This window comes from Lipotes vexillifer, unplaced genomic scaffold (genome assembly GCF_000442215.2).
Source record: "Lipotes vexillifer unplaced genomic scaffold, Lipotes_vexillifer_v1.1 scaffold811, whole genome shotgun sequence".
In the NCBI taxonomy this organism is placed as follows: domain Eukaryota; kingdom Metazoa; phylum Chordata; class Mammalia; order Artiodactyla; family Lipotidae; genus Lipotes; species Lipotes vexillifer.
This window is the reverse complement of record NW_006775554.1, coordinates 871880-885647: the sequence shown is the minus strand read 5'-3', so window position 1 is coordinate 885647 and position 13768 is coordinate 871880. Positions and strand designations below refer to the sequence as shown.

The following is a 13768-nucleotide window of genomic DNA, read 5'->3' as shown; positions in this document are numbered from 1 at the left end:
CTTTCCCTAATTTTTCTTTGATGCTGGCTGCTTTTTCCCCCAGTGGTAAGATCCAAAGATTGATTTGGGCTTTGGGTTTAGGATTAATATAGGCAGAAAACTTTGATTTAAGGCTCCCTAGGTCTGTCTAGCAGAGAAAAAAATTCTTAGCATAGTGCATCCTGACTCTCAGGGATTTGGGGCCAAAACTTCAGCTAGAAATAAGGTCTGTTTTTGTTTTTGTTTTTTTGTCAGCCCTGTTTTCTTTGCATAAGATTTGGGTTCCTTGGTCAGAAATACTAGGGTATGCTATCATAAGATCACCCTTACGTACCACTTGGTTATTATCAACAAATTCATTTTAGAAAACGTGGAAAATACTGAAATGTGTAAAGAAGAAAAAGAAAACTCACCCAAAATATGCCACTTTAAGATAATGACTGTTAATGTTTTGGTGTGTATTTACAAGGATAAAAAACAAAAAGGTCTTTTAAAATTTTTTTTTAAAGTTTGAAATCAAGTTCATACGTAGTTTTGTTATCTTCTTTCCACTTAATTTTATTATGTATTTATTTCTTTGAATTTTCTAAAACTCTCAAACATTTGTAATGTTCCATGGTAGGAATATATAATAATTTCTTAGATATTTAGATGGCTTTTCCAGTTTTTCTGTTTTGAGTTTTAACTGCTGAAGATTATTACACTTCCTGTATGATGACCTTTTAGTCACATCAGGGCTGGGTGTTTGCTTTTTTGATTGTGTTGGTAGTTAGCCAAAATTCCCCGTTTTTTAAAAAAAAAGCTTTTAAAAAGCATTATTTTACTATAGTTGGGAAGAATCTTAGATCGTGTAGGAAAATGTCAAGGAGACTAAAAAGAAGACACTCTTGAGTTACTTGATTGTATACATAAAAACACATTTTGGTGACCCAAGCTGACTTTGGAGTTGGCTAGGCTTGGCCTGTTAGAGTGTTCTGGGAGGGACAGACAGCATCAGAATCAATCTCCACCAGCAGAACAGCTTGAGCATTATAAGGTGAACACTCCCCTTTACATTTGTTGATGAGAGACAGATGCAGCTCTCCGAGGGTTGGTGGTCAACTCTCTGGTTTCCTTTCTCTAGCTTCCTGGGACATTCAGGCAGGTTATAGTTCTTCACATGCTGCACCTTGATTTTCTGACATAGTCCGAATTCCTCCTTATTTCTCGAATAATAACATTTCAGTTAGATAAACTGCATTTTTGTTTCTGGGCCATGTTTCAGTCATAGAAAAAAATGCAAATGATAACAAAACAAACACTGATTAACAAGGATTTATTTAAAAGCAAATAAACTCCCAGAAGCCTCAGGCTTGGTGCAGCTGTAGTTCAGTCTCCAACACATGTTTTGTGTCTGCATGGCGTTCAGAATGAAGAACCTCAAGCCCTACATGATCCTGAGTTCTAGAAGGGAAAAAATCATTTCCTGAACAAAATGATTATGGGCAAAAATATTTTAAGGCCGTTTTAATCAGATGAGGTTGAAGAACAGAGGTAACTATGGACAAGTTACTTCACTTTACTGAGCCCAAGGGTTTTTTTATCTGTAAATAGTGATGTTAATACTTAACAGCCTAGGGAATTTCTGGGGATTCATTTTATAGGAAATAACACCTATAAACAATTAGTATAAAGCCTGATAACATTACAGGCACTCAAATATTAAGTTATTGTTTTTCTTTGTGTCAAGTATTTTATTCACTAGGCTTGGGGGAAATAATATTGAATAAGACATTCCTGATCACTGTCTAGTGGTAGAGACAGATATAAGATTATATATTCTGGTGATTTGAATAAAATGTAATAACTGATATAATACAGTTACGACAAAAGAGCCTCCCATAAGTTTTAATGCTTTTGGAACTGAAACTTCAGAGTTTTTCCGGTGTAGCATGCTCTTTCTCAGTCGCAGCTTCACATTAGAAATAGAGTTGTGAAAAAAGAAAATCACATTTGACGAAAAACTAGTGATGATCAGGTCCCACCATAGACCTAATTAAATCAGCATCTCTGGGCTGCTGCCGTGCATGGTTTTTATTAAAAAAAAAAAATTTCCCCAGGTGATTCTAATGTGCAGCCAAGGGTCAAGAGCCAATGCTTTACATACTTTCTTCTCTTTTTCTTTGGTGTTTTCCAAGATTATACTATACCATAGGGTAATTCCTTGCTTTTTACTTGACTTTTGAAACTTACATAATGGCAGGTGTTTAGAGTTTAAAATGCTTTTATGATCTCAGAAAAGCCTCACAATGATAAATTTAGAAAAGTATTATCATCCCCATTTTGCAGAAAAGATAGCCGAAGCTCAGAAAAACTACACCTTAAGTAAAGGGTAGACTTAAACCAAGGTATTCAGAATCCAGTCTTTCTGTTTCTGTTGCATTTCTAGCAGAAACTTCCAACCACTGTTTAAATACTTAAAGGTCTTCTCTTGCTGCTATGTTTTCTACTGATACAGCTTTATGATCTGTTGAGAAATCTTTGCTCATTGTTCATCTGGCTGAACCACTTGTATATTTCTTTTTATATTTCTTCCTTTTATTCTGGCTCTAATGCTTGTGACCATACTTCCACCCTCAGCTATAATTTCTTGAAATGCAGTAGCCATTTTTCAGTCCTTTTTTTTACAGTTTTTTCTTTTATAAAAGAATATACCCTTTCCTATATTTTATTTCAGCAGTGAGTCCCTGCCACCAAGTCTTTGTGGTATATATGAGTTTGTTTAATACTGAAAACTAATCTTATAACTGCAAATATTCGTTGTTGTCCAAATCTGCTTTAGTTCCTGAGTTTGGATCTTGAGAACTTGGATATAAGGGACACCTGTACTTGAGGTAACCTTTGTTCAGTTCTCTGTCTGAAAGGATCAAGGAGCTCTGTATCAGAATAACTCACTTTTCCCTGTGGCCAGACATGAACACATGAACAGGTTGTGTGTGGTGTTCTCTACCATTCTTCCCGAGTTGTCTTTCCATCCTGCAAGGAAACTCCTTTCCCATTGCTTCCTTCCTCTTCTGTCTTTCTCCTCTCCCACCAGGGTCCCAGCTCCACCTTGCTGAGGAAGGAGGAGGGGGCAGTGCATTTGGGAGATGGGAGTGGAGGGCATTCCAGGCATAGGGAAAGTGTGTGAAAGTCTGGAGGCCTTACGGTCTCTTTCAAGGGCCCATAGTTGCCACGGCTGGCTAGTACTGGGGGCCTCTCTGTCTCATATGTACTATTATGTGAACAGACCTCCCCACCAGAGGTGACAATAAAAGGAGGAAAGGCTGAATGAAGGTCACAGAGAGCCCCGTTGAGTGTGGCTGTGTTCTGTACCCTGGCATGGAATTCTGTTGTATGGACACTTTATCACTGTTTTTTATTGGTCATATCTGGTTTTACAGTATTCATCCATTTGTACCAATTTCATCCACTATGTTTTTAGTTAATTTTTCTTCATCAACGTAGGTGTCCAGAAAGTCAAATACAAGAGATGAAGCTTTTCTCAAGACAAGTGCTTATCATTTTGTTCTTTCCAGCACAGTCCAGAAACCAAGTTTCACTTTAGATACCATCTATGAACCCAGCTGTTTTTTTTGTTTTGTTTTGTTTTGTTTTTACACTTCATCGTTCTCTTAAGATGTAAATATATTGTCCTCCCAAGTTCTTCTGTTCTTCCCCAGAATCACTGAAAATAAATTCTACGTTCCTTCTGGCATAGAATCAAGGAAAGTGAGTGATGATTTGGTTTGATGAGTTTTGGCAAGCCACCTTTTCCCCAGAAGAGTAAGCCAACTCCTGATCAGTCATGTCAGACCGATTCTGCCATGTCCATTCCCCATGGAAGGCAATCACCAATCGCCATTACTTTGTCATCTTCTTGGAGTCAGGTAAAGGATGTCTTGAACCAGTTACTGTCTTTTTGCCGGAGCCCCCGGTTCTGCTGCTTCTGTACTAGGGCTCTGTGGAAAGAAAGAACCTCACATCTAGTTTTAAGCTCCAGTTGGATAGACTCCGTTCTTCTCCTTTTCTGGACCATGCTTCCAACTCATTTCTTCCCCCCTTTAAGGGGGAAAAAAAAGTTCTCTGTAGTTCTAGTCCTTAAGGTTTTATTTGAAGGGTAAAAAGAAATTTTATGAGGCTTGAAGGCCCTGCAAATGTGTTTGACTTTTACTTTATAGTAACTAGATGTTAGGGATCATCCTGAATGGAAAATTAGAATGATGGTTACATTTATTTGTAATAGGATGTAAAGGATTTAAAGCAACAGATTCAGTTTAATGTTTTTACAAACCAGAGTCATACCCAAATTCTATAAAATAGACACAGATGTGTAAGGTTAATTTTAAGGAGGTTCTTCTCTAGTTTTCATAGAAGTGGCAAATTTAATGTTAAATGATTTCTCAGATTGTAGCAGTGCTTATATTTACAGATGACATATTCTAGTGATAATCAACTTTTTAAAAAACTGCAAAAATACAGAAGTATTAATTTTAGGACATCAAATAAACCAAGATTTATTAGGAAGAAAAAAAATCATAAAAGACAAACCAAAGCAGTGTCAGATGTGGCCCAAAAGAAAAACCAAATCATTTGCTGGGACTCTAGGGGCAGAGCTTGGGTGAAGATATGGGATGCCAGGGTCTCTGTGGTGGTCCAGCTCAACTGCTTCATTGTATGACCAGGAATCAGGTTTGGTGAGTTACCTAAGATAACCATCCGTGTGTGGCAGAGCCATGCTTGAGCCCAGGTTTCTTTTTTTTTTTTTTTTTTGCAGTACGCGGGCCTCTCACTGTCGTGGCCTCCCCCGTTGCGGAGCACAGGCTCCGGACGCGCAGGCTCAGCGGCCACGGCTCACGGGCCCAGCCGCTCCGCGGCATGTGGGATCTTCCCCGACCGGGGCACGAACCCCTGTCCCCTGCACCGGCAGGCGGACTCTCAACCACTGCGCCACCAGGGAAGACCGAGCCCAGGTTTCGTGACTCCTACTATGTTTCTTCACTCCTACTATGTTTCTTCCTTCTGTAACACAGGCTAAAGGATGGTTACTAGGTTATTCTGTGTTACGGTTTCTCTGGGGAAGAAGTAAAATAAATAGTCCCTTGGGTCTCTGCAGTGGGAAGAAGTCACCATTGTGAAGGGAAAAGGAGCCTTTGTGTCGTGTATGTTCAGTGAGGTTTCCTTTAAAATTTCATTTAGTTTGAGATACAGTGATTTAGGGTGGGGTTGACCCAGAGCAATTTTGGCCCTAGTTACAGAGGGTTGTGGAAGTCCTGTTGCTTGTTTAGTCGTGCCCAACAAAAATCTTGTTGAGCAGCTTCAGCACAGCACCTTTTACAGAGTGATTGGAGGATAAATGCCGGATGAGTTGAAGTGATAGTGGCAGGAAGCATAAATCAGATTTAATGCAATCCTGATAAAGAACTGAATGTTGTCTCCACCCTGAATTTGGTGGCCACCGTGCGTAAAATATCTGCTTTGACACAAAAAGAAGCATTTGATTTCAGCTAATTTGTTTCTTAGGATACATATACTGAGAACTACCCCTCCCTCCCCGTTGGGAGTAAATAAGGGAGAGGGTCCTGAACAGAAGCTTGTTATGCTTCTCGCATTTTGTGTGAGCCCCAACTATATGCCATGAGATTTGTCTTTACCCTTGCTGTACCTAAAACTTCCTCTTGGCAATTGGCCTCTGCTTCCTCCACAAAACAAACAAAGGTTCCCTCCCTGCCTGTCTATAACTCCTCTGAATCCATAACTATCCTTACCTCCTTCTCTTCTCTCTTACCTCCTGCTTAAGATAGTTCCTCTACCTCTTTTCTGAATCCTTCCTTCTCCCCTTACTGAAGAATCCTCTTTCTTCAAGTATCTCCTTTCTGTTAGCGTCTTCCCTCAGCACTTAAGTCCCTCTGTCCTGTAGGTGCCCCCTCCAGAGTTACGGCATCTTTCTTCCTGCCTTTTATAACCAAGCTTCTTGTATATGAGGAGCGATCTTCTTGTAACCATTCAGTGTCAGTACCTTTTCTTCTCCTTTAGCCTCTCTGATCAGTGTCACTGAAATTGCACAGGTAATCAGTCTCTTAATTTGCAGTTCCAAAGGACCCGGCTCTGTGCTTGTCTTACTTGACTTTTCTGTGGTGGTTTACGTCATCGTTTCCATCTCCTTGGAAGTTTCTTCTCCGTCAGCTTGTGTGATGCCACTCTCTTGTGGCTGCTACCTCTTATCTTCTTCTTGGGCTTCTTTTCTGTGACTTGTCCCTTCTATAAGATTCTGCCCCAGCTGCCTCCTTTTCTCATTAAATGTTCCCTATTTCCTCTGTGCTCATATGATAGGTGTATGTGCTCTGATTTAACTTTCCAGCTCAGATCACTTTCCTGAGCACCAGACCTAACCTCACTTGAGATCCTGTAGGTACCTCAAACTCAACATGTTCAAAGCTCTGCAGTCCCCAGTCTCTTCCTCAGTTCCTGATTTCGTTAGGCACCGAAGTCTGAAACTAAAAACCTTGGTGTCATCCCCGATTTCTTCTTTATATCACTCAATATAGTGTCACCAGTCATCTCTTTCTCTTCCATCCTGAATCAGCCACAGGTTTACCTGCTAGTGCTGATGATGTTTTATTTTTTTACTGATTCATTTTTCTTTGCTAGGAGGTCTCTGTCTTCTGTAGATCACTTTCTTCTGCTCTTCATGCCAGTGGCTTTAGTTTTGGTTCTCCTAAATGAGTACATAATCATGGCCACAAGCCAAACCATTTCAAGATGGAGTAAGATGTCAAGTATATAAAATGCTACAGGGAGAATGAAAAAGGTGAAGACTGAGAAAGAAGAAATTAGATTTGGTGATGTGGGTGGCGTCTGACCTCCGGGGTAAGTTTTGTAGTGTAGTGAAGACTTTTCCCCACACTCACTCCGCCTTTTGTGTACCTGTTTCTGAGGTGGCACCCAAGTGGTATCCTTCAAGTCACTTGAAATCTTGTTTGTTACCAGGGTCCTTTCTCTCCCTTGTTCACTTCGTTCAGTTAGTGAGTTTTGCCAGTGACACTTGTATATTCTCATTTGCATTGCTTTGATTTTTTCCTCCTTAAATTCGAATTTTGTAGATCATCTTTTTGTTATTCACGTCTAATTGATCATTATGTTGTGATGGTTCTTCATAATTAAAAATGTATCCCTTCTTTTCATCTCTGTTATCATTAATTGGAAAATACAATGGACAGTTATTAGTTCTTTGGCTTACTTTGTCATTCTTCAACTTTTAATACAATTGATCACTCTCTCCTTTGTAGCTCTCTTCTCTTGACTCTTGGGACTCCATTCTCTTGATTTTCTTGCCACATCTTTGATGGCCTTTTCTTAGTCTTCTTTTAGGGCCCCCTAAATATAGAAGTCCTCTGGATTCTGTCCTCTGGCTTGATCTCTCATGATCTTGTCTGGGCAGTCTTAGCCGTACTCATGATTTCAAGTACCACCCATCTGTTGACCCCCAAATCTTTGTCCTGAGTGCAGACTCTTGTATTGAGTGCCAGATCTGTTTTTTTTTAGTTGTTTGCCAGGTACTTCCATTTGGAGGTTCCACAGAACTTCAGATATAGTGGATTCTAATGGGAACTCATCATCCTCTTTTCCAGACTTCTTCCTTTTTTATTTTGTCTTGATGAAGGGAACCACCAGTGGCCCATCATCCAGATAAGACACCTGAATGACATTAATGCCTCCGTCCTCACTTTCCACATTCATTAGGTCACAAATCCTATTGATTCTACTGCCCCAATTTTGAAATCTCTCTCAAATTTGCCCTCACAGACTTAGTTTAGACCCTTATTGTTTCTTGCCTGATCGTTTCATTTGTCTCCTAACTGCTCTCTCTTTGTGCAGTTGTCTCCCCTCCTTTCTCCCTACTTCCAAATCCAATATTCATAGCTAAAATTTGAGTGCTTATTATATATCATTTACATGTGAAATGTTTTATATGCATTCTCACTTGACCATCACACTAAACCATTATTATCCTTTTTACTTTGGAGCAGGGTAGGCCAGGCCTCACAAATAGTGGTAGGACAGAGAGATTTGAATTCAGGCTATATGCTCCAGAGCCCATCATCTTAATTTTAATTAACCAGTTCACCTACAGCCATTCATGGCCACCCCTCTTTGCATACTCTAGTTTGGAAGCAAGTCACTGTCACAGTCTATATTCAAGGTTGTGGGGCCGGGTTGGGGCGTTAAGGTCCGACTCCTGGAGGGGGGATTATTGACAAAAATTATTCAGGGCTTCCCGGGTGGCGCAGTGGTTGGGAGTCCGCCTGCCGATGCAGGGGACGCGGGTTCGTGCCCTGGTCCGGGAGGATCCCGCGTGCCGCGGAGCGGCTGGGCCCGTGGGCCATGGCCGCTGAGCCTGCGCGTCCGGAGCCTGTGCTCCGCGACGGGAGAGGCCGCAACAGTGAGAGGCCTGCATACAGCAAAAAAAAAAAATTATTCAGAATTCTTCTTTAAGGAAGATTTATGTCTTCCCACTTATTTATTCACTCAGTCATTTACCTTACGTAGACTTGGTTATTTTATACTTCGGTTTATAATCGAATTCTGTGATACTTATTTAACCAATTCTCATTTTTTTCTTTTACTTTTTAAAAAATTGAGGTATAATTGACATATAACATTATTTTCAGGTTAACAACATAATGATTTGATATTTATAACAATTTTCATTTTTAAGATGTTCAAGTTATTACCAGTTTTTTTGCTATTAGTGAATGAATATCTTAGAAGTCTTGGCATGCTGTGTTGATGGTTTCCTTTACATATATTCCTAAAAGTAAGATTGTTGGGTAGGTGCATTTAAAAGTCTTTGGTACATGGGTGAGGTTTTTACATTGAGCATCTGTTTTCATATTTGCTGTCTTTCCAGGAAGTACTCTCTAACACCCTTGAGATCTTGCGTTCCTCTTTGGGATTATGAATAGTTTATGTTTAAAGCCAGGAACTCACAACTATTCATGCTGACTTATTTACCTGTGTAGAGTATTGTGTCAAAGAATGCACTGCAATATCGGGGAAATTCCCAGCATGACGCCCAGGAGTTTCTGCTGTGGCTTTTGGACCGAGTTCATGAAGACCTCAATCATGCTGTGAAGCAGAGTGGCCAGCCTCCTCTGAAGGTAAGGGCGCACCCTCAGGGCAGTCAGGGAGCAGTGAGTGGCTGCAGCACAGGCCACCGGTGAACCTGTGAACCTAGTGAGGAGTGAGTGTAGATTCTTCTTCCAAACCTCCTCTGAGGAGTTGTTGCAGTTTGCAGTTAGTTAATATAGTAAAATTGACTCAGCTCTGGGTGAGTATAAAATTCATGGATACTTAGAGACTCTTTCCTCTGTTTACCACTGTGCTGGCAGTGTCAGATAGGAGCTTACACTCTCATGAGAGGGGACACATTTGCATGTATGACTACCTTTAGACTGACATTAAGGGATTCCATCTCACTAAACTGTTTTTAAAGCAGAAATTTGCTTTCTATTCCAATGAGACATAGTCTGTAGATCATTGGAATGTGAATACACAATCAAAAAGGAAATGTATTGATGTCTCTGCTGTTAAGATTCGATTTGAGTGTAGGAACTGAACCCTTAGAATATACTTACTGAGAAACAGTGATTCATTCTCAGTTTTTATTTATGTAATCTTAGTATGATGGGTAAAATAATTTATATAATGGAAATAAAGTGTTCTCCTCTCACAGCTTTAAAAATTTTTGATAATTCTTTTCTGTACCTCAAATTTCATTTTATTTTATTTTTTATCATTTTTTAGTATCTTTATTGGAGTATAATTGCTTTACAATGTTGTGTTAGTTTCTGCTGTACAACAAAGTGAATCAGCTATACGTATACATATGTCCCCATATCCCCTCCTTCTTGAGCCTCCCTCCCACCCTCCCCATCCCACCTCTCTAGGTCATCACAAAGCACTGAGCTGATCTCCCTGTGCTATGCAGCAGCTTCCCACTAGCTATCTATTTTACATTTGGTAGTGTATATATGTCAGTGCTGCTCTCTCACTTCGTCCCAGCTTCCCCTTCCCCACCGTGTCCTCAAATCCATTCTCTATGTCTGCAGCTTTATTCCTGCCCTGCCACTAGGTTCATCAGTACCGCTTTTTTAGATTCCATATATATGCATTAGCATACGGTATTTGTTTTTCTCTTTCTGACTTACTTCACTCTGTATGACAGACTCTAGGTCCATCCACCTCCTTACAAATAACTCAATTTTGTTCCTTTTTATGGCTGAGTAATATTCCACTGTGTATATGTGCCACATCTTCTGTATCCATTCATCTGTCGATGGACATTTAGGTTGCTTCCATGTCCTGGCGACTGTAAATAGTGCTGCAGTGAACATTGTATATACCTCAAGTTTTAAATTCCTAGTTTTGGTAAGTTGTTAAAGTATTCTGATTCAAGGTCCTTTGTGCCTGAACATTCTGTACTATCATATGACTATATGCTTGCGGCTGACTTTCCCACCAGATTGAGACGTACTCAAGGTCAGGCATTGTGTCTCACTATCTTTGTATCTTAATGCCCTTTGCATTGCTCTCTGCACGTGGTAGCTGATGCTCAGTAACTGTAAGGGGGAGGGACATGAAAAGGTTAAGTAAAATGTGAAGTAGAATGATTAGGCCCAAATAAGCAGCAGAGGTAATAGGTGCCAGACAAAAAATTCTCTTTAGGCAGGGGAGGAATTGGTACTTTTGAATAGTTGGGATTATTTCCTGGAAGAGGTTGGAGGGGGCCCTTTGAGAGTTGGAGGGGGATTGGAGCGCTCTGGGGAAGGACTGCCCGACTGCCTGGATGGGGTGGAGAGACGGATAAGCACTGTGTCTGGGAGAGCCTGTGAGGTGATGAGTCCATGTGACCCACACCCTGGCATCTGTGTTCTGGTCCCTTTAGCAGATGTTTCCCTGAAACATCTGGATCTGATGCAGATCTTGTAAGTGAGGTCAAGGACATCTGTGACATTTTTAGGCTCATCTTTAATCAAGAGCTGGCACTTTTAGTCTGTGAAATTGTACTTTATTTTTTTTTAGCCACCATCAGAGACTGATATGATGCCCGAGGGACCATCTTTTCCTGTCTGTAGCACTTTCGTACAAGAACTTTTTCAAGCCCAGTACAGGTACGAGCAAATTAAAATTTCCCTTATGTTGTGTGCTTATGTAGTTCTAGGTGATCTTAATGTGAGTGTCTTACATTTTTATTTTTGCAGATCTTCTTTGACATGTCCTCATTGCCAGAAGCAGAGCAACACTTTTGATCCTTTCCTCTGCATTTCTTTGCCAATTCCACTACCCCACACAAGGTAAGAACAGAGTTAATAAAATTAAGATTATATTCCTATATGTTCTTTTCCTCTGTAGGCTCCTGTTGGGGCTTCTTGCATATTTAAACAAGTAATAGGCTTAGTGATAAATTGAATACAGGCATTGTTAAGGCCTTATAGAAATTTATAAATGGCTGTCTGAGTTTGCAGGGTGAGCAGGTGCATGGGGCAAGCAAGTCTTTTTGGTTGGTCTGGTTGTAGTCTGTTCCACCTATAGGTCGTCCACCTATAGTATGGGGGCCAGAGAAGGTTGTTGAATGGCTTCTAGAGCCTCTAGAGACCTTACGTTCCACTTTTAATTAGCTGCTTTATTTGAACTGTTCTTGAAATTTCTAGGAGTTATGCTGTTATAAAGAAAATACAAAGCACAGAACCAAGTATTGATATGCTGTATTTTTGTTGTGTTACCTTTATTATTATGCTGTATTGCCTTTTCCAAAGAGTTCTTGATTGTTGTTTGGTAGTTCTACTTGGGTCCAACTAAAGGTGTGGGTTAGCTTTAGTTTTGTTGATTCCAGATCAGGGTTGTTCTGCTTCTATATTTTAGTTGAAGTAAGTGACTAATAAGAATATCTGACTTTGATCTGTACAGGCCTCTGTATGTCACTGTAGTGTATCAAGGGAAATGTTCTCACTGCATGCGGATTGGTGTGGCTGTGCCTCTGTCTGGGACTGTCGCCAGACTTCGGGAAGCAGTGTCTATGGAAACAAAGATCCCCACTGATCAGGTAATAAGCTTGCTAAGACCGATTACACACGAGCCACAAAAGTGTTGCTTTCTTTTCTTCTGGAATTTTTTAACAGTTCTCAGCCAAACATGGTTGGAGAGAAATTTAAAACCAGTTGTTTCTAGTGTTGAGGGAAAAATAAAAAATCAGGATCCAAAGGAGAAAAATATACACAAAAGCTTCTCATGCTTCATTTAATTGTATATATATATTTAAAAGGAAAAGCTATGACTTTACACCAAGACCTACTTTCAGCTTTGTTTATAAAGTATAATTAGTTAACCCCTCTTAAATCATTCTGTGGGTGCTCATGTGGGCAATAGGAAGAGCATCCTGTGGTATTTGAAGGTCAGAGAGGCTTAGAAAACTCAACCAGTGGCTCTTGAAAATCCCTTCCCATTATGGTGATAAGAATGGGCCTATTTCTAGTACAGTACATATAGGTGCTCAGTTTGGTTTATTTTCTGATTAAAGCTAGGCTAGAGTCTCTTACCTTGTTTAGAGAAGAGAAAGGAAAGTTGTATCTCCTCCCTTTCTTTTTTGGGTAAATTTTTGATAAGTAGTTATATTGACCGAAAATAATTTTGGCCTGTTTGTGACTTGACATACTTTTGCATGCTCTTTTACTCAATTCACTGTTGGGGTTTTATTTGGAAAAAAATTCCCTATTTAAAATTTACCAAGGAAAGATGATTCAGTGGCTGAATACCTTTCCCTAGATAACTTCTGGAAGCTGCTGTGTAATCATGTGACTAATAAAGGTGTTTTGTACTTTGGCCTCCTGTGACCTCATTTGAGAAGTTACCACAGTAAAACAAAAACAACCAGCAGATATAGCAAATATCTCATATTTTCATAGGCCAAGTACTGGCAGATTGATAAAATGTTCACATTTTTCCTTACTTTGAGGTGCTCATTGATTTATTTACTTATTTATTTATTTTAAATTCAAGATGAGGGAAAAGACAGAAAGAGGGAGGCTTAGGTGTGTGTCCGAGGCAGATCTGTCTGTATCTTTAAATCTTCCAGTGCTGTCTGGCTCTTTTTGCATTGTTTAAATGAGTGATGTAATTACAAGTTTGTTTTTGACCTCAGCTTGCTGGAGAAAGTGAATTATACTTGCATGTTCGCCTTCAGGAAAACAATACGGTCATTAAAATCATTAGAAGACAAAAGAGCCAGGAATATTTTTCTTGGACTGTTTGTGGAATATGCCACCAAGCTCCTTTCACCTCATCAACTCATAGTGTGTTTGTGATAGTAGAGGCGACCTTAGGGGTCCAGTCCAACCCCCTCATTTGAAGGAGGCCCAGAGAAGCCATGTGACTTGTTCAAGATCACAGGGCTGGTTGGTGGCAGGCCAGAATTGGAACTTCTTCAAGCTCAGTCCAGTGCTTTTTCACTAGAGGGTGCTGCTGAGCACGTGACGAGGTCTCTAAATGTCTCCATTGTCTTTTTCCCCATCTTTTGTTTTTCTTTCATTATGAAATGCTCAACCATTTCAGAAACTTAACTTAGAAGTGAAAGTATCTTGTACTAAGTATCTTAAGAACTAAGGGTTACTAACTTTAATACCGTGTTGTATATTCATTCATATTTTTTCCTTTGCATGTACTATATTAATATTTTATGAAAATGGAACCGTGTAGTCACATTTTTCTTTCC

At 39.9% G+C, this 13768-nt stretch overlaps 1 protein-coding gene across 1 annotated transcript in view; it reads left to right on the top strand.

Moving 5' to 3' along the window:
* USP31 (ubiquitin specific peptidase 31) overlaps positions 1–13768 on the top strand; it is a 70894-nt gene that overhangs the window by 26046 nt on the left and 31080 nt on the right. Inside the window, exons 3-6 of the mRNA XM_007450007.1 lie at positions 9021–9158; positions 11083–11171; positions 11262–11354; positions 11968–12103. Coding sequence (XP_007450069.1) covers positions 9021–9158; positions 11083–11171; positions 11262–11354; positions 11968–12103 — 456 coding nt within the window. The remainder of the gene's footprint in view (positions 1–9020; positions 9159–11082; positions 11172–11261; positions 11355–11967; positions 12104–13768) is intronic.